Source organism: Xenopus laevis, chromosome 5L (genome assembly GCF_017654675.1).
Source record: "Xenopus laevis strain J_2021 chromosome 5L, Xenopus_laevis_v10.1, whole genome shotgun sequence".
Taxonomy (NCBI): Eukaryota; Metazoa; Chordata; class Amphibia; order Anura; family Pipidae; genus Xenopus; species Xenopus laevis.
The window spans coordinates 135225836-135248708 of NC_054379.1; the positions used below are offsets into that span (position 1 = coordinate 135225836).

Consider the following 22873-nt stretch of genomic DNA (forward strand, 5'->3'; position numbering starts at 1 on the left):
AGAAGGGGCAGACAATATTTGATTGACAGCTGAGATTTTTAAATGAGCTTACAAAAGCTATGTACAGTGTAGGACTGGCCCACAGGGATACCAGGAAAACTCCCAGTGGGCCCAGGTCAGTGGGCCCTCTTGCTTCTAACCATTAGGCCTATTTCATGATCATTCCCTATTTCTTTATGAGGCTTGATAATGGAAGAATCGAGTATAGTATGTAGGGATAAAAGAGTAGAAGAAAAAAAGGTTGAATGAGAGAGGAGAATAATAGTTTGTAAAGTGGGCCTACGGCCCAAGGGTTTCTGGTGGGCCCCTGGCATCCCAGTCCAACACTGGCTATGAATAATGGAATGGGTGTCTCTCGTAGACTCCATTTTATCCAAATGATCCAGATCTTTTATAATTTATTTCCTTTTTCTCTGTAATAATAAAACAGTATTTTGTACTTGATCCTAACTAGAATTAATTAATTCATACGGGAGGCAAAACCAGCCTATTGGGTTTATTTAATGTTCACATGATTTTCTAGTAGACTCAAGGTATGAAGATCAAAATTACGGTAAGATCCGTTATCTGGAAAACCCCAGGTCCCGAGCATTCTGGATAAAAGATTCCATACCTGTAACTGAAAACCAAATATGTCTGGCCCTCACTATTCTCTGCACTGATGGTTCTGACTTGGGAAACTATGAAATGCAGGACAAGCCAGCTGATTAACAGGCCTAACTTTGCTGGAGTTCTAACTTTGGCTATCTCTCAGGATTCACAACAAGCAGTGCAGAAATACAATTTTAAAATAAATATAAATAGCCCTTTTGCTGCACAAATAGCATGCTCAAGCCCTCCCCTCCCCCCTAAAAAATCTCTAAAGGTGGATGCTGGGAACTGCCGTTCAATTGCAAAAGTACAGTGGACTAACAATCCTTCTGGACACTCTCCTAGCAAATCAATATTGTGGAAACAACCGGCGTCCATAGCAACCACTGGCCCGCTCTTTTCTGGGTAACAGGAAGGCGTAGCCACCTCCAGGCAACATGGACCTGATGATGATTGGATGTTATGCCTACCAGTCACGTAGATCCGGACACCGGATTGGTTGGTATGTTTAAAACTGTAGTCCCGCCTTTTCCGCTAAACTGGAGTCAAGATCTGCCATGAATGACATAAGCAGTGTGAAGCTGCTGGGGATGAGTGAGATGTAGCCGTGAGGAAGAAGGCTCTCCGTCACTGCTGAAACCAGGGAGATGTATGTATTGCGCCAAGGGACTGTGAGCAGTACCACACGCACCAGGGAGAGCTTTGTGCCGGTTAAGCTTGTTTTGCTCTTCTTCCCTGCTGCGCTTTGTGTGCGATGAGATTAAGAGAGCGCACGTGTCAGGCTGAGAGCCACAAAGCTGCGTTATATAAGATATTTGCTTTATGCAAGTAATAGGGGGAGAGGGCTGTGCATATGTATCTGAACCACTGCCAACTATCCGCGCTCTTGTTCTAGACCAGAATCCCTGCAAATTCAGCGTCACTTCTTAGAGCTTCAGCAAAGAATAAGAGAGACTGACTGTGAATAAAACTGAGGCTTATGATATACGGGACTAGATTCAGGCAACATTCTGTATAGTCATTTCATATTCTCTGCAAGTAAAGGGAGCAAAGTGCAATTTCTACAGCTAATTCCATGGTTTCACCATAATGCAGCATTGCCCCCCCAGTATTCCAGCGTTGCCCCCCCCCAGTACTCCAGAATTGCTGCTGTCACAAGGGCCAATCGTAGCTGTCAAGATTAAAGGGGTGCTTAGCTTTTAGTATGTTATTGAATTGCTAATTATTAGGACATGCAGGACAAGTCAGCCGATTAACAGGCCTACCTAAAAACATCCACAAACAAATGCTCTGTAAGGCTACAAATGTACTTGTTGTTTGTTAGTTAGTTATTGCTAATGTTTATTACTCCTCTTTCTATTCAGGGTCTCTCCTATTCATATTCCAGGCACATTCATATAAATGCATGGTTGCTAGGGTAATTTGTACTCTAGCAACCAGATTGCTGTAATTGCAAACTGAATGGCTGCTGAATAAAACCCTAAATAACTAAGTGGACTATATGGCGCTGTCACGTTGCTCGATATAAGTGCAGAAAGCAAGTTGTGTGTGTTGGTGCAATTATGAGTAGAGATGCACCAAATTCGGGATTCGGCTTTCTTCAGCAGGATTCTGATTCAGCCAAATTCTTCTGAATCTGAGTCTATTTCTGGCCTAGACACAGGACCTTAGTCCGTCCCCTTCCCCTTGACAGTCTTGTTGTACTGTGCATGTGTAGAGCTGAGGAACCATGCACTCTAGTGATGTGTGGGTTGGGATTTCCCTGACCCTAACAAGCCCTCCCTTAGCCTGCACCCGCCCCCATTTGACTTCCGGGTGGCTTTTATAGACCCAGGCCGACCCACCCTGCCGATGACGTCACAAAAGGGGCCGGGCGAACATGCGCAGCCTCTATAAACCGAAGTCGGAAGCCGGCATTTGACGGTTCGCCACCTGCAAAGAAAAGTGCGTGGTTGGTCCCGACCCGGCCGGCCCACACATCACTAATACACTCTTTGCCACACAAAAATTAGAGCGCTCACCTGCTACTCCATAGACCTTTTCAGGTGTCTGGTGCTAAACAGCATATAAGGCCCCCTGCGAAGAGCCAGCACAGTTACAACAAAGTCCAAAATAGCTGTAGCACACAAATCCGTTTTGGTAATGCAAAAAGTGACTTTTATTGGCTCATTGCAGACTTCAAAACATGGCAACGTTTCGGGCCACACAGGGCCTTTTCTCAAGCCACTTGTCCCGACAGCCAGCTGGGTTATTTTTTCCCTGTGATTTTTTTATTTTTACCATCTAAACATCCAATGGCCACTCCTTCCCCCAAATTGCAGTCTTATGCACTGGCCCTCAGGTGCCTGTAAGTTTAATTTGGCCCTGTGTATATGTGCAAGTACCTTTGTGAGCAGTGTCAAACTGTGCTCAATTCTTCTTCCATTTTTACACTTACGTTTGTAAATGAGCTCTATAGGATATAGTGGGAAAATTAAAACTGGTGCTGTATTATTGTGGTAATGTAGTTACAGCCATCGAGTGCAAAAGTTCCTTCTGTATGGACAGATGTGGCAAGCACCATTAAATCATACTGGGAATGGATTTCTGTAGTTGCAAATGTTTATGATAGTAGCCACTTGTGTGGGAGGACACTTGTTCAGTATCTGTGTGCATCTACTAACTGTGCACCAGTGTATTAGTCATGATAAATATGATACATTGCTAATGTGGTGTCTAATCGTTCTCTGTTGTGCTGTAAAAGGGAATTTGGCTGTTTATCTGATTGTCTTATTGCAGTAAACTTATACAGTGAAAAGTAATTTATGGATTGTAGTAATCCAAACTGCATGCCTAGACTCTTGAGAACTTTGTATGTTCCTCCCATGTTTGTGTGTGTGTGTTTCCTTCCACCCTCCAAAAGCATGTTAACTGGATAAAATTGGCCATCGTATGGGTGAAGTAAATGATTGAGCTCAGTGAGTGCCCTTGCATGGTGCCGAGTTCTGTATTCTGTCTGAGTTTTTCTGATGGCATAGAAATTAGCCATTTTATGAGGTCTAAGGGCATTTAGACTTGAAGGGGGTACCTGAAAATACTGCATACCCAAACAGAGGTATATTTCTGCATGTAATGAATATCACTCTTAACCTGTGTTCACTTAGCAGCGACACTTCACAGCACATAGGCTAAAAAACCAGTGGACATTTAACATTATTTATTTTCCAAGATATCATTTTTCTTTGGCAAAACCGATAAAATTCTTTGCTATAGATATATTGCAATGAGGTTTAGGAAATGTCACTTATTTATTCTACATTTCTTTTTCTATTTGATAGACCGTATTTGCATCCAAATGGCTGCTTCCGTTCTCCAGCAGTCTCCCACCTCTCCTTTGCGCTCACTTTCTCCGCTCAGCAAGTCTTTTCCTCAAATCCCTTGTCCAAGACAAAGACGACACGGAGGAAGAGACAAGAGTCGATGGAATACTGCAAGTCTAACTGGTAACAAAAATGAACTGAAACTGGTCAATTTTTTTTTGTGGCACAAAAAGTATTTTTTTTTTTTTAATTTCCTTACTGTGTTATTAACTCTTTGGAATCTGAAATTTACTTGCATATCCTTTTTACTTTGCAGGAGACGATTGGAGCTCTTACAGCCTTTCTGCTGCTACCAGCCACATTCTTCTCCGATCTAATCACGAATCGAATGGAATATCAATGGATGATACAAATCAGTCTCTACCTCCCTATGTTCGCAGCTCAAACAGAGCTGTATTGACGGTCAGCACCAATAATAGTAAGGTAAGCAGATCTTTCCAAATTACTGGATCCCTTATTGTGCAACTATCTATGTTGGTGACTGTTTTGCAAATCCTCAGATGATGTGATGAATGGAATTGCAACAGGATTAGAGAGACATCGTATATCTCTCTTTGTACAGGAAATGTGGGGGGTATAGTCTATATTCTGTAGTTAGCAGTAGTATCTGACTCAGGATGCCCATAGCCATTTCTGTTGGTTAACTGGCACCATTAGCATCATATGAGTCGCTACACTAGCGAAGATATCCATTAGGTATAAGTATTTTAGCAGGGGCGTGGCTTGGTGCCTCATGTGAACAGATGCATTCAGCCTTATGTCTGTCCCTGGTCTCTGATATCCTGCTAATATCTGCTACATCACCATGCAAAATGGATTCTTGGGACCCACACTGGGAACCTCTACCTTAGAGAACACTGATGGGGCAAAATAAGGCGCAGAAGTGAGTATCTGAATCTGTGGCCCTTCTTGAAAAATGTGGTTGTCTGGAGGCTTGCTAAAAAGGCCACGCCAAGTCAATGGATAAGGTTTAAAGATAAGGTTTAATGGTTTAATGATCCCATTCACAACCAATTGAAGCCAGCATTCTTTACCATCATCACAATGGTTAATATACGATAGGCTGCAACAGTTCCTTACAAGTAAATACAAGCAACCCCCCCCTTAACATAAAGGAGGATCCACTATTATCACTTGTTAAACTGGTGCCAGGGAAATGTAAAATATATACTCTCTATAAGCATATTCTCTACTTTGCATAGTAAGACTCTCTGGGGAAAAAGATCAAGGTGATTTGACAGATGTTAAGTGCAAAGAGGCTCTAATAGCCCTCAAAGTTATATATAAAAAAAAAAACTTTACATTCCAACTTTACTTAATTCGTAGGGCCTACTACACTATAGAAAAACTTCACAAAATATACCCGGAGGTGTCCCTGCTTTCCATCAGATGCAAGCAATGTGTTGGGTCCCATCTGTAAAGCCTCTGCACCTGTCCTAAATTACATAAATACTGAATATCCTGGGCTCTATAGCTACAGTGATGGGTATGGAGGTCACAGTGGACCCCATAGTGTGTCTTTTTGGTGTTAACACAGTGTCTGAACTTCACTCTGGCAAGAAGCTTTATTCAAGGCCGTAGACTTAATTGGAAATCAGAAACCGCACCTTCTCATGCAGCCTGGTTATAGGCTATGAATGGGGCATGCAGACTTGAACAATATGCATACAAAAGGAGTGGAAAACTATTTTTTAAACATTATTAAATAACCTTTACTAAAATATGGGATGGGTGGCTCTCTAAATCCCCTTAACATGTCTACTAGTGGGTGTGTTATACAGGTATAGGGGTTCACTTTTCAGTACAGGTATGGTTATTGTTACCCAGAAACCCATTATCTAGAAGGCTCTGAATTACAGGAAGGTCCTCTCTCATAGATTCCGTTATAATCAAATAGTTTAAATTTTTTAATTATATTTCCTTTTTCTCTGTAATAATAAAACCGTACCTTGTACTTGATCCAAACTAAGATATAATCAATCCTCATTGGAAGCAAAGCCAAACTAAGATATAATTAATCCTCATTGGAAGCAAAGCCAATCTTTTGGGCTTATTTAATGTTTACATGATTTTCTAGTAGACATAAAGTATGAAGATTCAAATTACAGAAAGATCCATTATCTGGAAAACCCCAGGTCTCAAGCATTCTGGATAATGAGTCCCATACCTGTACAACCTTAATATTCTCTTTGACTGCTATGCATATACTTGTAATGTTGTTTGTTCCTTAAATATAAAACCTATGCAATGACAAGACTGTATATTTGCTATAATTGTACTGTTACTCAGTGTAAATACTTAAACACCTGAATAAAAAAAAATAATTTTAGCAGCCTGCGTTGCAGTAGCCTTTTAACAGTTAACGCCACATTCCATCATAACTCCATGTCTTTCTTTTTTTGGCTGTTCTTTTTCCTTGTCTTGGGGATACTGTACATGCTCGGTGGGCTCTTTGTGGTTTCTGGGCATCCTCACGAGAACTGATTATGATAACATTTAAGGGCTTGACAAAGATTTGTGTTGATTTGAAGCTTAAGGATTACAATTTTGAAGAAATGTCATCTCATTATATATAAACTGTTTATGTTCCAGTCTAATTCTTTGTGGACTTATCCTTTAAACTAATTATTTTTCTAACCAAATAGGGTTTAGTGTGCAAAAAGTATAATATGAATATATGTACACACAAACCATCTGGGTCTTGGCTTATAAGGGACTGTGGTACCCGGATTGTATGAAGAAAAAAAGGACACTATAACACCATAATAATATAGCTTATATTTTTGCAGATTTTAATGGCTAATGATAAAGCCTGCAGGCTGTTTGAATACAGCAGTCCTGAACTGATTGGAATGAGTCTTTCTCAAATCATCCCTGTATCCAGCCACAGAGTTTCTGAGGCACTTCAGGATGAACTTATGGAGGCTGATGGATTTTCACGGGTACCTGGAGAAGTAGTAAGTAATTGTTTTCCTCATAAAAGTCACATAAGTGGCCTTAACGTAATTCAATAAAATTCTGTGTTGTGTTTTAAAAGGCCCTGAAAAATGCAGGCACGCTCCTTGAATTATTTGGCTAGTCTAAGTCTGGTGAAATCAAGCCCAGAGGTTAAAGGAGAAGGAAAGGCAACTATTACTGGGGGGGGGGTTATAAAATTTGGGCACTCCCCGGTGATTTGTATTCACTTACCTGATACCGAATCGGTAGAAAACTGCACCAGCCCTGGGTTCTTCCAGCGAGCACAACAAAGCAATGCTCTTCCTATTTCTTCTTTGTTCTCATGAGTGCATGTGCACAGTAGAGTGGAAAGCTGAACTTAAACAAAAAAGCCAGATTTTTCACTCTACTGTGCATGTGGCTGCCCCAGGATATTAAAGAAAGAAGAAGATGATGACTCCGTGGTACTCAATGAGAAGAACCGTGGGCTGGGGCAGTTTTCAGGAACACCTGCCCGGGGTGTCTGCTAAGTGATTACAATCATTTGGGGTGCCAATTTTTTGGCACCTTCAAGTGATTGTGACTTTACTTCCCTCACATTTACAACCTCTCAGGGTATTGTGCTTGCACTTGATAGCAATGTGAAGTGAAGATCTGTAAAGAATGATGATTATTATTATTATTGTTATTGTTGACTCTTTCATAGTTGGAGAAGATCCTAAAAGAAACATTATTTTTTCATAAATGTAATTAATAAATGGAAATTAAGGGGTTCTGTTGAAGTCATGACAAGATTTGCAGGACTAAGATATATCTTCACTAGAATTGTTCATCAAATGATTGTATGGAAGCCCATGGCACAGTAAATATTAGGTTAGTAGAGAAGACTGGGCTCTCCTAAATGCTGGAAGCTAGGGTCCCATATTCAGCAAAAAATCTAAGGCTGGTAAACTTCAAAACAGTGGAGTGCAGTTTTAGGATCAGGCACAAGAAGGGAAATGCTAAATGTGTATAAATGATTGTGAAACAAATTAAAGCTGGTAGGTTTTATTTAGACATGAAAGCTTTAACTCAATGGACGTGTTTTTTCCCAACCTAAGTTAAGGTATTGGCTGTTGATTTGGCTCCTTCAGTCTGTGTTGGCAGCTTATCTGCCCATGTATGGGGGACTCCAACAGGCCTACCCTACCAATATCTGGCCAAAGGTCGGCCAGCATTCAATTGAACATGTTTAAATATTTTGCTGGGGCAATGACCAAGGTGGGAATATTGGGGAAATATAGTACCAATATAGCAATGGTACTATATTGTTGAGCAGCAATTTCCCATAGTCACCCATGGTCAGCATTCACCAATGGGTTAACATCCCCGTGGGCCAGCGGACAGGACCTCCCCCAATAGTTCAAAAGGTTACACTTCCCTTCTCCCCTCAGTCTTTTTTGTCCTGTCCGGGCCGGTGGATAGTATTATCTTATAGGAAGAAGACTAACTATGGAACAGGAGGGTAAATGCCTAAAAAGCTCCCCTTTCAGGGGTTAGCAGGGTCGAGTTTACCTGGAGCAAGATCTCTCCTCCCGCTTGCGGGTCAGGTGATTTCTGTAAGCAGAGGGACAGTGTGCTGTCTCACGGCGATCCTCCCTGTGAATGGGTTAGGGGAAGCCGGTGCAGGGATGTGCGCGCTGAAAGAGACGCGGAAGACTTGCATAGCAGCATGCGGGCAGTGGAAATGATGTCCGCGTGCAAGTTCCCGGCGGCCATCTTGGTAATGGAGAGACGCATAGCTGGGGAAGACAGGAGGTAAGGGCGGAAGTGGCCGGGCGGCCATTTTGGATAAGGGAAGGCAGCGCAAGTTTGAATGGACGATGCGGCGCCAAAAGTAAAGCAAAAGTAGCGCTTATACAGGCGCAAGGTTGCGCAAGGCCCTTACACTCTGGGATAAAGTTCATAGGGGCAGAGTTCAACCTCCCCCTATTTAAAGAGACCACACTTCCTGTGGGTGCCATTTTGCCAAGCAGTGTATGCTGAGCAGTAAGAGCACTTGTTACAGGTATGTGATATTTTATGTAAGTTTTCAGCTGGAAAAACCCCCTTTTTGTAAAAAAGGAAAGTTGCTGAATTATGTTACTCTCTTTACCTAGTTCAACTATGGAACCTGGTATGACGGGGAAAACCTCTCAACCCAGAGGGAAAAGGTGAGGTTTTAAGAGAGTGGAATAATTATGCAGGACAGCAGGCTTGATTTTAATACATTGTTATTTATGTTCAGCCTTCCTGCCTCAGAAGGAAGAAAAGAAAAGTCACCTGAAAAGCCTTCAGTTTCTGCAGAAGCACGTCAGGAACCTGGTACTTCTATGTCGCAGGAAAATCAGATGTTTGCGGAGTCCTTGGCTTCAGTGATAAAACAAGCAGTTATTCAAGGATTCCAGGAAGTATCGAATGCCAAAAAGAGACCTAGACATTCAAGACAGATGGAATCACTGTCTGATGTCTCAGAAGGAGATTTGTCGGAAGATCCCGAAGCTTTTTCACAGGTGGGATCAGAGGAAGGAGAAGTGGAATCAGAAGAAGAATCCACTTTTGATATAGCTGTTATTGATCCCCTGATAAAAGCAGTCAGACAAACCCTGACTTTTCCGGTGGAATCGGCAAAAGTCTCTTCAGCAGATAAGCTATTTCCCTCTTCAAGGAGGAAGGCGGTAGGTTTTCCTGTGCATTCTTCCATCAAGGAGATTATCATGACAGAATGGAAGAAGACGGAAAAGAGAGCCCAAACAGCGGGGAAATTCAATAAGAAATACCCCTTTGAGGAACAAGAGTCGAAGTTTTGGGAGTCACCACCAAAAGTAGATGCAGCCATAGTTAGATTGGCCAAAAAGACGACCCTTCCAGTAGATGATGGGGCATTATTTCGAGAACCAATGGAAAAGAAGATGGAGTTTAATCTGAGAAAGGCATTTGGAGCAGCAGGAGCAGCCTGTAAGCCAGCGGTTGCACTAACCTCAGTATCTAGAGCGTTAAAAGTATGGCTGTCCGAGCTTGGTGAGGCAATTTCATCTAATGTAAAGAGACCAAAGCTATTGGAAATGCTATCAGATTGTAAAATGGCGACAGAGTTTATGTCGGAAGCTTCAATCGATCTCGTGCATTTGTCGGCTAGATCCATGGCCTTATCAGTGGCAGCCAGGAGAGCACTATGGTTAAAATCTTGGGCAGCAGATACTGCATCCAAATCTAACCTATGCCAACTACCGTTCGAAGGAGAAATGTTATTCGGTGAAAAGCTAGATGCTATCATAAAGAAAATATCTGGAGGCAAGAGTGTGTTTCTCCCACAAGAAAATCCAGCTAAGAAAGGCCGTTATGAACCCAGCTATGGAAAAGCTAGGGATAAAACATTTAAAAGCTCCAGACAATATAAGCCGGGGCGAGAATATTCTAGGCAAACCTCGTGGAGATCAGGACGTCAAAACTCTAGGGGGACCTCAAGAAGATCGAGTGGTTTCTCCTCAGCCCCTTCTACTTCCAATCAGCAATGAAGGTGGCAAGGCCCAGAGCATGGTAGGAGGCAGATTAGCCAAGTTCTCACATGTCTGGGCCAGAACCATTCAAGATGCCTGGGTGCAAGGTGTGATAGAGACAGGATGTCTACTGGAATTCAAGTCTGTACCCAGGAAAGATTTTTTCATCGAGTCAGTGTTCAAAGTAGGAAACGAAAATGCAGAGGTGGTACAAGAATACTTGAACCAGCTATTCGAGTCAAAGGCGATAGAACTAGTTCCTCCAGAGGAAAAATTCAAGGGCCTTTACTCAAGACTTTTTCTGATAAAAAAGGCATCAGGAACATTAAGACCGGTGCTCGACATGAGAAGAGTGAACAAGTTCTTGCGAGCCAGAAAATTCAAGATGGAGTCTCTAGCCTCCATTATGCAAGCCGTGTCTGTGGGCGATTGGCTGACGAGCATAGACCTGAGAGATGCTTATTTTCATATACCAGTGGCAAGCATGCACAGGAAGTTTATGAGATTTGCAGTAGGAGATCTGCATGTGCAGTTCAGGTGCCTACCATTCGGTCTATCCCAGTCTCCAAGAGTTTTTACGAAGGTGCTAGTGACACTTATAGCAGAACTCAGGAAAGAAGGTTTGGCAGTGTATCACTATCTAGACGATATTCTGGTGGTGGCAAACTCAAGATCCGAAGCCAGGATACATACTTACAGAGTGAAAGAATTTCTTCTAGCCCACGGATGGGTAGTAAACGAAGGAAAAAGCAATCTGGACCTCAAACAAATTCTTCAATATCTGGGGGCCCTTTTTCAGACAGATCAAAATCTAGTCAGTCTTCCAGTGGAGAGACAAAGAAAGGTGATAGAGCTGATAAGAACATTCAGAAAGCAGAAGAGTGTCTCAGTACAACAATGTTTAAAAGTGTTGGGAACCATGTCGGCAACCTGTCAAATAGTCAGGTGGGCAAGATGGCACACAAGGCCCTTGCAGAATTTTCTGCTAAGGAAGGTGAGACATCCTCACTTACATTTACAAAAGAAAATAGAGGTGCCACAAGAGATAAAAACAAGTTTAACTTGGTGGTGCAGTCGGCAGAACCTGGCAATAGGGGTGCCCTTAGAAGAGCCAGAGTGGGTGATGGTAACCACCGATGCATCAAGCGTGGGGTGGGGAGCCCACATAGGCGAAAAATACGTGCAAGGCACCTGGAAAGGAGAAAATGTTTCATCAAACATTCTAGAGTTGAGAGCCATAAAGCAATCTCTTTTTTCTTTTGCACACCTGTTGAAAGACAAACAAGTAAAGATTGTAACCGACAACACCACGGCAGTGGCATATGTGGTGAAACAAGGGGGCACCAGAAGCATGTCACTGATGGAAGAAGTAAAACCCTTGTTTCAATGGGCAGAAGGCTGGCTGGAAGGATTGACGGCGATTCACCTTCCAGGCCGAGAGAATCTAAAAGCAGACTTCCTCAGCAGAACAGTGATAGACCCAGGGGAATGGAGCCTACACGAAAACATTTTCAAGGAAGTCGTAAGAAGGTGGGGGCAGCCAAAGATAGATGTCATGGCATCCCCACAGAACAAGAAATGTCGCCAATTCTATTCAAGATTCCCTTGCAAAGGGACTTATGCAGTGGATGGCCTGAGCCAAAGGTGGTCGGAGGACTTGATCTATGTTTTCCCACCATTTCCCTTAATCTGGAGGATATTGAAAAAGATAAAGAGAGAGAAAGTAGAGGCAATCGCAATAATTCCCTATTGGCCCAGGAGGCCTTGGTTTCCTCTTCTCCAGAAGTTGGCAATAGAGGAACCAATGATAATTCCGAACTTCCCAGGATGGTTGTCGCAGGGAGCAATCCAGATACAAGAGCACAATCATTTATCTTTGATGGCCTGGCGGTTGAGAGGGAAAGATTGAGGAGCCTCTCGCTTACAGATGAAGTTATAAATATGTTATTGAAGTCAAGGAAAAGTAATACTTCTTCTCAATATTACAAGGTGTGGGGAAAGCTTGCGGAGTTTGTCGCAGGGAAAGGAGAAGATCCTTTGGTTCCATCCTCTGCAATGGTTGTAAGTTTTTTATTCTCAGGATATGAGAAAAATCTACAATCAAGTACATTAAGAGGTCAAATATCGGCAATCTCAGCCCTGACTGGTAATACGTGGGCAGAAGATCCTCTAGTAAAGAGATTCTTTAATGCCCTAATAAGAATAAAACCAATGAAGAAAAGTTTTATTCCTCCATGGAACCTTCCTTTTGTCTTGAAAGTATTAACAAAAGCACCTTTCGAGCCATTGCAAAAGTCCTCATTATGGAACATGACTTTAAAAGTAGTCCTACTAGTGGCGATAACCTCGGCTTGCAGAGTAGGGGAAATGTCTGCTTTAGCAGCCTCGGAGCCACATACAGTGGTATTTGAAGACAAGGTGGTGTTAAGACCTGCATTTGGGTTCTTACCTAAAGTCGTTTCTAAGTTTCACTCAGATCTGGAGGTGATTCTTCCGTCCTTTTGTCCAGATCCTAAGTCAGAAGAAGAGGTAGTATGGCATACTTTGGATTTAGTGAGAGCCATTAAAATCTATTTGGAAAGGACGAAGACATGGAGAAAATCAGACAAACTGTTTGTAATTCCTAACGGTTCAAGGAAAGGTCAAGCTCCAACTAAGAGAACCATCAGTTCCTGGATTGTTGCAGCCATCGCTAAGGCTTACAATGTGGCAGGCAGGAAGGTTCCCAAAGGGTTGAAGGCTCACTCTACCAGGGCGTTGGCGAGTTCCTGGGCTACAGAGGCTGGGGTGTCGCCTGACAGCATCTGTAAATCAGCAAGGTGGTCTTCAATCAATACGTTTGTGAAACATTATAAATTAGATGTATTGGCCTCCCAAGAAGCAGCATTTGGGAGAAAAGTGTTGCAATCTGTATTACACTATGTTGAATAAAAATTTCTGTTATGCAATTATTCCCGCCCCTCATTTTAGCTTAGGTAATTCCCATTGGTGAATGCTGACCATGGGTGACTATGGGAAAACAGGAAATTGTTTATACATACCGTAATTTCTGTTTCCTGGTCACTCTCCATGGCAGCATTCACCAGGGAGTTTCCCACCCTCATTGAGGACAAGCTTTATAATTAGACTGAGGGGAGAAGGGAAGTGTAACCTTTTGAACTATTGGGGGAGGTCCTGTCCGCTGGCCCACGGGGATGTTAACCCATTGGTGAATGCTGCCATGGAGAGTGACCAGGAAACAGAAATTACGGTATGTATAAACAATTTCCTGTTTTCAGTAAAGTAATGCTTTAGCTGCTTATTTTTTTATAATTTTGACCTACGTGAATATATTGTTTTTGGGCAATCAGGTTGAAGCTGTGCGTCGTGGTGGAGAGACAGTCACACTGTGTATGTGGATACGCAGAATACAGAATCAATGTCTTTTATTACTAGAGACTGTGCAACAAATCACAGCTACTGTATCATTCCAACAGGATGTAAGTATTGTCTGTTTACTATATAGATATAGATATAGATAGAATAGTTAAGAGCACTCACGGGTATTGTGATAAACAGTTTTTATTGGAGTATTACAATCTACCCCACATCTATATATAGGCTCCTCCTACCTATATCTTCACAGCCAACTGTAGCTCTGAAATCCTGCACATGCTCAGTTGAAATTCCTTGGTTGCTTAGCAACCCTTCTAAGCTATTTTCAAATCAGCCAAACGTCTGTGTTAGCTGCTGTTCAGTAGTGCTGCCACCTGCTGGAAGTTAGTGTGTGCCCTTCATTTGCATAATAACATCACCAGCAGGGGACAAGATAGGGAAATCTCCTGATACTTCTAGTGGAGGAGTTTACTAAATCTAGACATTCTTGGTGGAATACACAAGGCAGTGCTACAATCTGAGCATGCTTCTGAAATTTGCATGTTATAGTCTCAGTATGGATTCCCTCAGTTAAAGAACCCATTTGACAAAGAAAACAGGATTTTTTGATACTCACCGTTAAATCTGTTTCTCTGTAGTCGATAAGGGGGACACAGGGACAGATGGGGTTAAGCTCAACCCTCTAGGAGGCAGGACACTTAGAATAAAAAAGAAAGGGGCGTGCCAAGACCATGGCTTAACCCAACCTAGTAATAAACCATTCAGTTAGTACCAAAGCGACTGCTAAAGATAAACAAGAAACTGCAGAACTGGTAAACAGGAAAACATTTCACTTGTGGACCAATAGATCCAACTCGCTGAAGGGCGGGAAGCCCTGTGTCCCCCTTATCGACTACAGAGAAACAGATTTAACGGTGAGTATCAAAAAATCCTGTTTTCTCTGTCGTCTCAAGGGGGACACAGGGACAGATGGGGACTTAACAAAGCAGCCCCAACAAAAGAAGCAGGGAGGGAGCGAGACAATGACACATTATTGCACCACAGAGTGCAACACCTTACGACCAAAGGAGGCTTCGGCCGAGGAAAACGTGTCGAGACAATAGAATTTTGTAAATGTGTGGACAGAAGACCAGGTAGCCGCTCTGCAGATCTGGTCCAAAGAGGCCGAGTTGCGCCATGCCCAGGAAGCTCCCACTGATCTTGTAGAGTGGGCTCGAACACCTTCTGGGGGCGACTTACCTTTGGCTAAATAGGCCTTCGCGATGGTTTCCCGGAGCCATCGGGCAATAGAAGACTTGGACACAGCCAAGCCCCTCCGAGTCCCTGTGGGCAGAACGAACAGGGACTGTGAACGGCGGAAGGACTTGGATCTGTCCAGATACCACCGGAGCGCTCTGACTACATCCAAACCATGAAGTCTTCGTTCCTTGTCATTCTTGGGATCCGGACACAGGGACGGTACCACAATCTCCTGGTTGATGTGAAAGGACGTCACCACCTTGGGTAGGAATGACGGAACCGTGCGGAGTACGGCCTTGTCTCTGTGGAAAACAAGGAAAGGCGGATCACAGGATAGTGCGCAGAGCTCCGAAACTCGTCTCGCAGAAGAGATCGGCACAAGAAAAAACCACCTTCCGAGTGAGCCAGTCATCGGAAACTGATGCTAGAGGTTCAAAGGGAGGATCTAAGAGAGCATCCAGAACAATATTGAGATCCCAACTCGGAGTCGGAGGGCGGAAAGGAGGGGCGACATGAGCCACTCCTTGGAGAAAAGTACGGACTGAGTCATCCAAGGCCAAACAGGATTGAAGCAACACCGAGAGAGCTGACACCTGTACCTTCAAGGAGCTGAGTTTCAGGCCCAACTGCAAACCCCTTTGAAGGAAGGACAAAACTCGAGGGATGACACAGTCCATGAAGGAAGAATCAGCAGAGGGGACGGCGGTTTCCCTGCACCAGGTCCAGTAGTTACGCCAAACTCTGTGATAGGCCTTGGAAGAAGTAGCCTTGCGGGACTTCAACATGGTGATGATAACATCTTCCGCTATCCCCTTTCGTCTCCAGATGGCGGCCTCAACAGCCATCCCGTCAAAGCGAAGAGGCCCGGATTGTGATGAGCAATGGGGCCTTGAAGAAGCAGGTCGGTCCGCGGAACCAGTCGCAGAGGTTGTGCAACGGACATCTCCTGAAGATCCGAGAACCAAGTTCTCCGGGGCCAAAAAGGGGCTATCACGATCGCGGTGACGTGAGACTGCCTGATCTTTTTTAGCACCTGAGGAAGCATGGGAAGAGGAGGGAAGACGTAGGCGAGGTCGAAGTGCCAGGTCTGTGTCATGGCATCTATGCCCACTGCCAGAGGGTCGCGTGAGCGAGCGAAGAAGTTGGGCACCTTGCGAAGGACTCTGGACGCCATTAAATCGATCTCGGGAACCCCCCAATGACGGACGATCTCCGCAAATGTTTCCGGGTGAAGCTCCCACTCTCCTGGATCTAGGAGGTGCTGACTGAGAAAATCGGCCCTGGTGTTGTCCACTCCCGGGATGTGAATGGCGGAAAGCCTTACGGAACTGGCCTCCGCCCAGAGTAGAATCTGTTGCACTTCTGCCAAGGCGGCCTTGCTGCGGGTTCCACCCTGTCTGTTGATGTATGCGACGGTTGTGGAATTGTCGCTCTGCACCCGAACAGCCTTGGCCTGGAGGATGTGTGACCAGTGTCGGAGAGAGAGTTTTACCGCCCTTAGCTCCAGTATGTTGATGGAGAGTTTGGACTCCTCGGGAGACCATAGACCTTGTGCGGACCGACTGTCCCACGTTGCTCCCCAGCCCTGAAGGCTGGCATCCGTGGTTATCACTAGCCAATCCGGAGTCGCCCAGGACTGTCCCTCTGACAGGCTGGATGGTCTGAGCCACCAAAGGAGAGACTCCCGTGTCGAGCTGAGAAGTGATATTCTCTGCGATAAGGGTCCCCCTTTCCATGTGGTCAGAATGTTGGATTGAAGCGGACAAAGATGCAATTGTGCGAAGGGGACCGCTTCGATCGAAGAAACCATGAGTCCTAGAACCTTCATAAGTAGAGGAATGGTGGGCCTGGAGGTCCGAAGTAAGAGTTGCACTTGAGTTCGGATCTTCTCCTGTTTCTCCGAGGGGAGACTCACTCTCTGCGTACGAGTGTTGAACTCGAGACCCAGAAAGGTCATCCTGTGACTGGGAATGAGATTGGACTTCTTTCAATTGATGGTCCATCCGAAGTCCTGTAGTAGAGAAACGGCCTTCTGAAGATCCTGTTCGCTCTTGTCTTTCGTCCTGGCCTTCAGGAGCAGATCGTCCAAGTAAGGCGTCACCGATATGCCCTGGAGACGTAGGGCTGCTGCGGACACCGCCATGAGCTTGGTGAAGACCCTGGGGGCTGAGGAAAGACCGAAGGGGAGCGCCACAAATTGTTAATGTCGATTCTTGAAGGCGAACCGCAGGAACCGGTGATGAGGTGGCCAAATTGGTACGTGGAGGTAGGCATCCTTGATGTCCAAGGACATCATCCACTGATCTTGTTCCATCCCCCGTATCACAGAGCGAAGGGTTTCCATTTTCAATTTGACCGATCTGATGAATTTGTTGAGAAACTTGAGATCCAACACCGGTCGGAAGGAGCCGTCCCGTTTGGGGACCAGAAACAAATTGGAGTAGAACCCTGAGAATGTCTCTGGAGGAGGCACTGGGATGATTACTCCACTTTGCTCCATCTTGTGGACACAGTCCAGGAAGGCTAGAGCCTTGGCCGAATTGGTAGGAAGTCTGGACATGAGGAACTTCCGAGGGGGGGGGGAAGAGAAATCCAGATGATAACCCTCTGATATGATCTCGTTTACCCAGGCATCGGAGGAATGCTGGAGCCAGACCTCCCGGAATTGCAGTAGTCTGCCCCCTAAGGACTGCCGCGATTCCGGAGGGGGTGCCCCGTCAGCCTGAGGCAGACTTGTCGGCAGAAGTCTTGTTGTGGAATTTGTTAGTCTTCCATGAAGGACGTCCCTTGTCTGCTTGTTTGGAGCGAAAATTGGAGCGTCTGGGAGGGCTGTATCTTCTAGAAAATCGGGTAGATTGACCCCGAAAAAATCTGGACCGGCGGGGCTGTGTGGAAGGCTTGTTCTTAGACTGAGGAAGAAAGGTGCTCTTGCCCCCTGTGGCCTGAGAAATGATTTTTTCAAGTTCCTCACCAAACAGTCGTTGTCCCTTGAAGGGGAGCGAAGTAAGGGATTTCTTAGAGCTAGAGTCGGCTGCCCAATTCTTAAGCCACAGGGTTCGACGGGCCGCTACAGCTAGAGCTGAGGTACGCGCTGTGATCTGTGCGGTATCGAGGGTGGCGTCAGACAGATAGGCGGATGCCTCTGCTATAGAACGCACGGATTCGATAAGGTCGGCCCTGGGAACGCCGTCCTGAATATTGGAGAAGAGAGATTCAGCCCATGCCTGGATGGCTCTGGCCACCCAGGCTGACGCTAGAACAGGGCGAAGGGTCGACCCTGCGGAAGAGTAGACCGCTTTAAGGAAACCCTCAAGACGTCTGTCAGATGGATCCTTAAAGGCTGCCGCGTCGGTAACGGGTAGCGTCGTGGATTTAGACAGTCTGGAAACCGGGGCGTCCACAGTCGGAGGCATTGACCACCTGTCCACCAGATCCCTAGTAAAGGGATAGGACTTCGAAAATTTCCGAGAAGCCTGAAATTTCCGTTCAGGGAAATTCCACTCGTCTTGAACAATGCTGATAAGTTGTTCATGGGAAGGAAAACAGAGAGAAGACTTGTGTTGTCTCTTGAACAGGCTGGACGTCTGAGACTGTTGTTCCGAGGAAGGAGAGACCTTAAGGACCTCAATGACCCCTTGAATAATACGGTCAATGTCATGCTGAACATCGCGGCCCGCGGTCTCCTCATTGTCCTCCCCTGCTTCCGAAGAAACTTCGGAAGGGAGAAGTTCACCTTCGGAATGAGAGGATTCCCCTCCTGAAGCAGAGTCCTCAGATGGGGTCTGGACACTAGAGTGCCCCTTAGACTTCTCTGATCTCTTGCGTTTGCCGCTGGATTTGTGGTCCAGTTTGGCAAGAGCTTTACCCAGAGTATCTACAATGGAAGGGAGATTCTGCAAAGAAGCTAAGGACTGGGAAAGCTGAAGCGCCCAAAGAGGGGCTGGAGGTTCCGTAGAGGGTCCAGGAGAGGGATCTGGAAGAGAAACCTCTGGATTGGGGGACCCAGAAGGGACCGCTGGGGAAGTGTTGCCACTAAGATCAGGATTGGCAACCGTGGCAGAAGCGGAAGACAACCCCTTTTTGCAAGATTTGCAGAGGGGCTCCCCTTGACCTCCTTGGATTTTGGTCTGGCATTTTTTGCAGGCTAAATAGGTAATCTATGCTGCTGCTTTTGCTGGTGCTCTCCCCCCAGCCCTTGGGAAAAGTCCCCCTGACTTACCCTCTGCCATTGAAGCAGTGTCTGTGGTACCTGCTGAATGGTTGTAGAAATTCTGCTTTGAGTCAGAAAAACAAGGGCTGCAATGCGCTATAATCTGGTAACCGAAGGGTTAACCTATGCGCGTCCTGTAGGGAGAGCTTGTCCGCTGCGCTGTGGTCCCCCTGAAGAATCCTCCCTGAAGTGCTCTGATGCGAGGAGTAGGCAACGTGAGAGGAGTCGGAGGAAGTTAACGCCTCCTAGAAAGCGCGCCTAGCCATGCGTTCCACCCAGAGCGCAAAAAAACAAAATGGCGCCGGAACGCATGGGGCTGGAACGCACGGCGCGTCTCCCTTTTTTTCCGCACCACGAGGCAGGCATGGTGCGCCTTAGAATGAAAATAGCGGAGGAAGTAATTGCGCTGCCACAGAACCACCTTCCCCGGCCAGTAGAGGAAACCGCAGGGAGCAGTGCAAACAGAGGGGAGGTATAGGGAAGGCGTCTGTCAAGCAAAGACAGAGTTCCTGATAAGGGGAAGGAGAGCCAGCAGAGAGAAACCCATTAGACGGGTCATACTCACATTTTTAGCCGCACCGGTTAGGCCCTCTGCTCTCCCATCACGGAATGCAGGAATGCCTGGAAGACAAGTCGGTATAGCTTAAGCTAGATAGTGACTCCGGTGGGCATCCCACGTAGGAGGCACACCACAAAGGATACAGGTAACCCTGTTCCTGATGAACACCTCATTTGCCAGTATCCTGGCAAAATAATTCTTGAGATGAATTTGTCCATCCTCCTTGGAAGCAGGACACTTAAAAACTGAATGGTTTATTACTAGGTTGGGTTAAGCCATGGTCTTGGCATGCCCCTTTCTTTTTTATTCTAAGTGTCCTGCCTCCTAGAGGGTGGAGCTTAACCCCATCTGTCCCTGTGTCCCCCTTGAGACGACAGAGAAAGTGATTTTTTAAAACCTGCAGTTTTTTTCAAAAAACTAAATATGTAGTTTGATTAAATGTGTTTAGCTTGCGCTGGTCAGATTCTTAATATGTGTTTGATTTTGGCTGTGATAGGTGCCCTTTAAGATCTTTCTCAGGGGAAAAAATATGTAAGACCAGAGAGAATAGAATGCAGAAGACATATGTGTGTGCATTTCCCACCAAATCAAATGCTCCATTGCACAGAAGTCTTAAAGTCTTTGTAGTAGTCTGGAGGTTATTTTGCCAAGCAGCTTAGCTGCATTATACCGAATTCTTCTGCAGCAGTTGTCTGTGAAGATGAGCCCTTAGACATTATTGCTGACATTAAAGGATGGCAGTTTATATGCAAAGTCATGTACCATTTGCAATCATCACCTCCCAAGTTCTTGTTGGTCTGCAGTGTGTACATATTCTTTCCCCCATTGCAGGTGCAGGCTGATAGAACCCACACAATCATTTCTTTTTATGTTTGGGTTGGGTGGGTGGGATTTTTACCCAAACTGGAGTGCAGGCTCTATTATCTCGGTTTATTTATGATAGGTGCCCTTTAAGCCACAGCTCCAGCTGACAATAATTGGTGGGTAGGTATTATATAACTTGTGTTTGTTGGGGTTTCGATCCCTTGTAAAGTACAAAGAAAGTGTAATTCACTGGGTGATGGCAGTTCTTCAGCGCCCCCAGCAAAGTGAATACATTAGCTAAATTTAGACTGGTGCTCCTCTTGGCTGATAAATGCACCAGCTTGTACTATATTCCTGTGAGTGCAACAACACCATCTTCAGTGACTTCCTAGTAGTTCCTTGTGGCTGTCTGGAAATATTCAAATGCCAGTCAGCTGCAAGAGACTACTAGGAAGTCTGTCAATGAAGATGGTTGTGTGGCATTTATAGTAGTATAGGAGTATACACTGGACTCTATTGTTAATGATTGCCATGCTCCAGTGAATTACACTTTTTCTGTCCAAAAACACACCATGGGAAATGTAATTAATGGTATTCTAGTGGCCCTTCATCCTTGAAGTGTGTAAATCACAGTAAACATGAGTTTTTGCACTGCGTGATCACTGGGTGGGAAATTCTGTAAAGCCAACTGGTATGATGGAAATGCAAACATGTTGAAAGGAAGTGCAGACTTTGCTGCACAAATATTAGTTTAAGTTGGTAGAAGCTTAAAACAGAAAAGGTGTGTTGTTCATCTCTGAAGAAAACATCTATACTTCCAAACACATAGCCCATTCTTAGAGATCCTCCCTTTGAGGGCCTCAGGGAGCACCATTTCCATGCAAGGCTGCAGCCATTGCCAGAACCCTCCTCACAAATTCAAAGAGCAGGCTTTTGTATAACACTTGCTAAAAAGGCTGCCACAGTACTTTGTCTACTAAAGAAACGTAGATCTCGAGCAATTTGTAATTCTGTAAGGACCTTTTGCTCATTCTGTATTTTACTTAATCCCAAGTAAATGGAACTACCTGCTGCTACATCTACACAGAACCTAAGCCTTCCTGGTGTGTTAAAATATTGTATCCAGTTTGTTCTGGTTATTGCTTTTTCTTACAGACATACTTTATATTACAGACATCATTTTTTTTTTTTTTCAAACCCAATCTGATTTTACTGTCAGCCTTGCTTAGTGAATTCCGCTAGTGTGATCTAATTTAATAGGTTCTGATGCAATGTGCAAACTAATCATTGCATTACTATGTGCCAGCTCAAATCACTTTTTTCATGTCCTCTCTTTGCAGACCATGGCAACCCTAATTTGGCTGCTTCTGATGTGAAACAATTCCTCACATTGCACTGCTAGAGCAGGGTCAAATCACACCATTTAGGAAATATTTTCTGCTGAGTAGTATGGGCTGATGGGTAATCCTAAATAGAAAGTGGCAATTTTAAGTACTAAGGGCTGCCCCCTGGGACCATACAGTTCACAGATCACACTCATGAACCAGGGGCATACATGTTGGGTCACATCCGCCAATTAATGGACAAAGTTCTGTCTTTTACTCCCACACTTGTACCTGCTACAGTCAGACCTGCAGATTCTTTAATAGGCCTCTTGGTTCATATCATGTTATCTGTTGGTTAGTGTTCATTCTGGAGGTATAGTTTTCCTTTAATACCATGTTTTTGGATATTCTGGCGATAACAAATGCTTTTGTGTTTTAGGGAAGGATTCTGTCCTGTGATCCTACCTGTGCACGTCTCTATGGATATATGGAACCTGAAGAGGTGTTGGGGCAGCACATAACAGATCTGCTGCCAACTGTTAACATGCCACCTCAAGGAAGAGAGATACCACAGGTACCAAAATCTTTGTCAGTTATCATCACTATGAAGGAATTAACTCTAGTTTTGTCTTGCGATGCTTGACAGAATAGCAGTGTTAAGCTGGCCATAGATGTTGAGATTTTTAAAAGATCCGATCCTCATCGTGAGACCACGATTTTCTCGGAACTAATTGACCATCAACTAAAAAGACCAATTTGCCAGGAAAACAAAGAGTAGCTGCCTGCTTGGCCCTGCAAACATAGATAGATTGCACTGGGACCGACAAAGATTTTTTGACCTGGCCGATCAATTTCCTGACTGATGTCGGCCGAAAAATCGTAAGATGTACGATCGTTCGAATCCCACTAACCGCACGATAATTTCGAAGGATTGGTCGGACTTCTCAAAAATTGGT

The 22873-nt window shown here is 44.8% G+C and overlaps 1 protein-coding gene across 2 annotated transcripts in view; it reads left to right on the top strand.

Annotated features, from left to right (window-relative positions):
- Positions 1 to 1094: 1094 nt before the first annotated feature.
- LOC108717095 (PAS domain-containing serine/threonine-protein kinase) overlaps positions 1095 to 22873 on the top strand; it is a 49270-nt gene continuing 27491 nt past the window's right edge. For both annotated transcript variants that reach the window (XM_018263865.2, XM_018263864.2), the window contains exons 1-6: positions 1095 to 1240; positions 3909 to 4073; positions 4207 to 4373; positions 6740 to 6907; positions 13756 to 13884; positions 22357 to 22491. In XM_018263865.2, the coding sequence (XP_018119354.1) occupies positions 3926 to 4073; positions 4207 to 4373; positions 6740 to 6907; positions 13756 to 13884; positions 22357 to 22491 (747 nt within the window). In that variant the 5' untranslated portion in view covers positions 1095 to 1240; positions 3909 to 3925. The remainder of the gene's footprint in view (positions 1241 to 3908; positions 4074 to 4206; positions 4374 to 6739; positions 6908 to 13755; positions 13885 to 22356; positions 22492 to 22873) is intronic.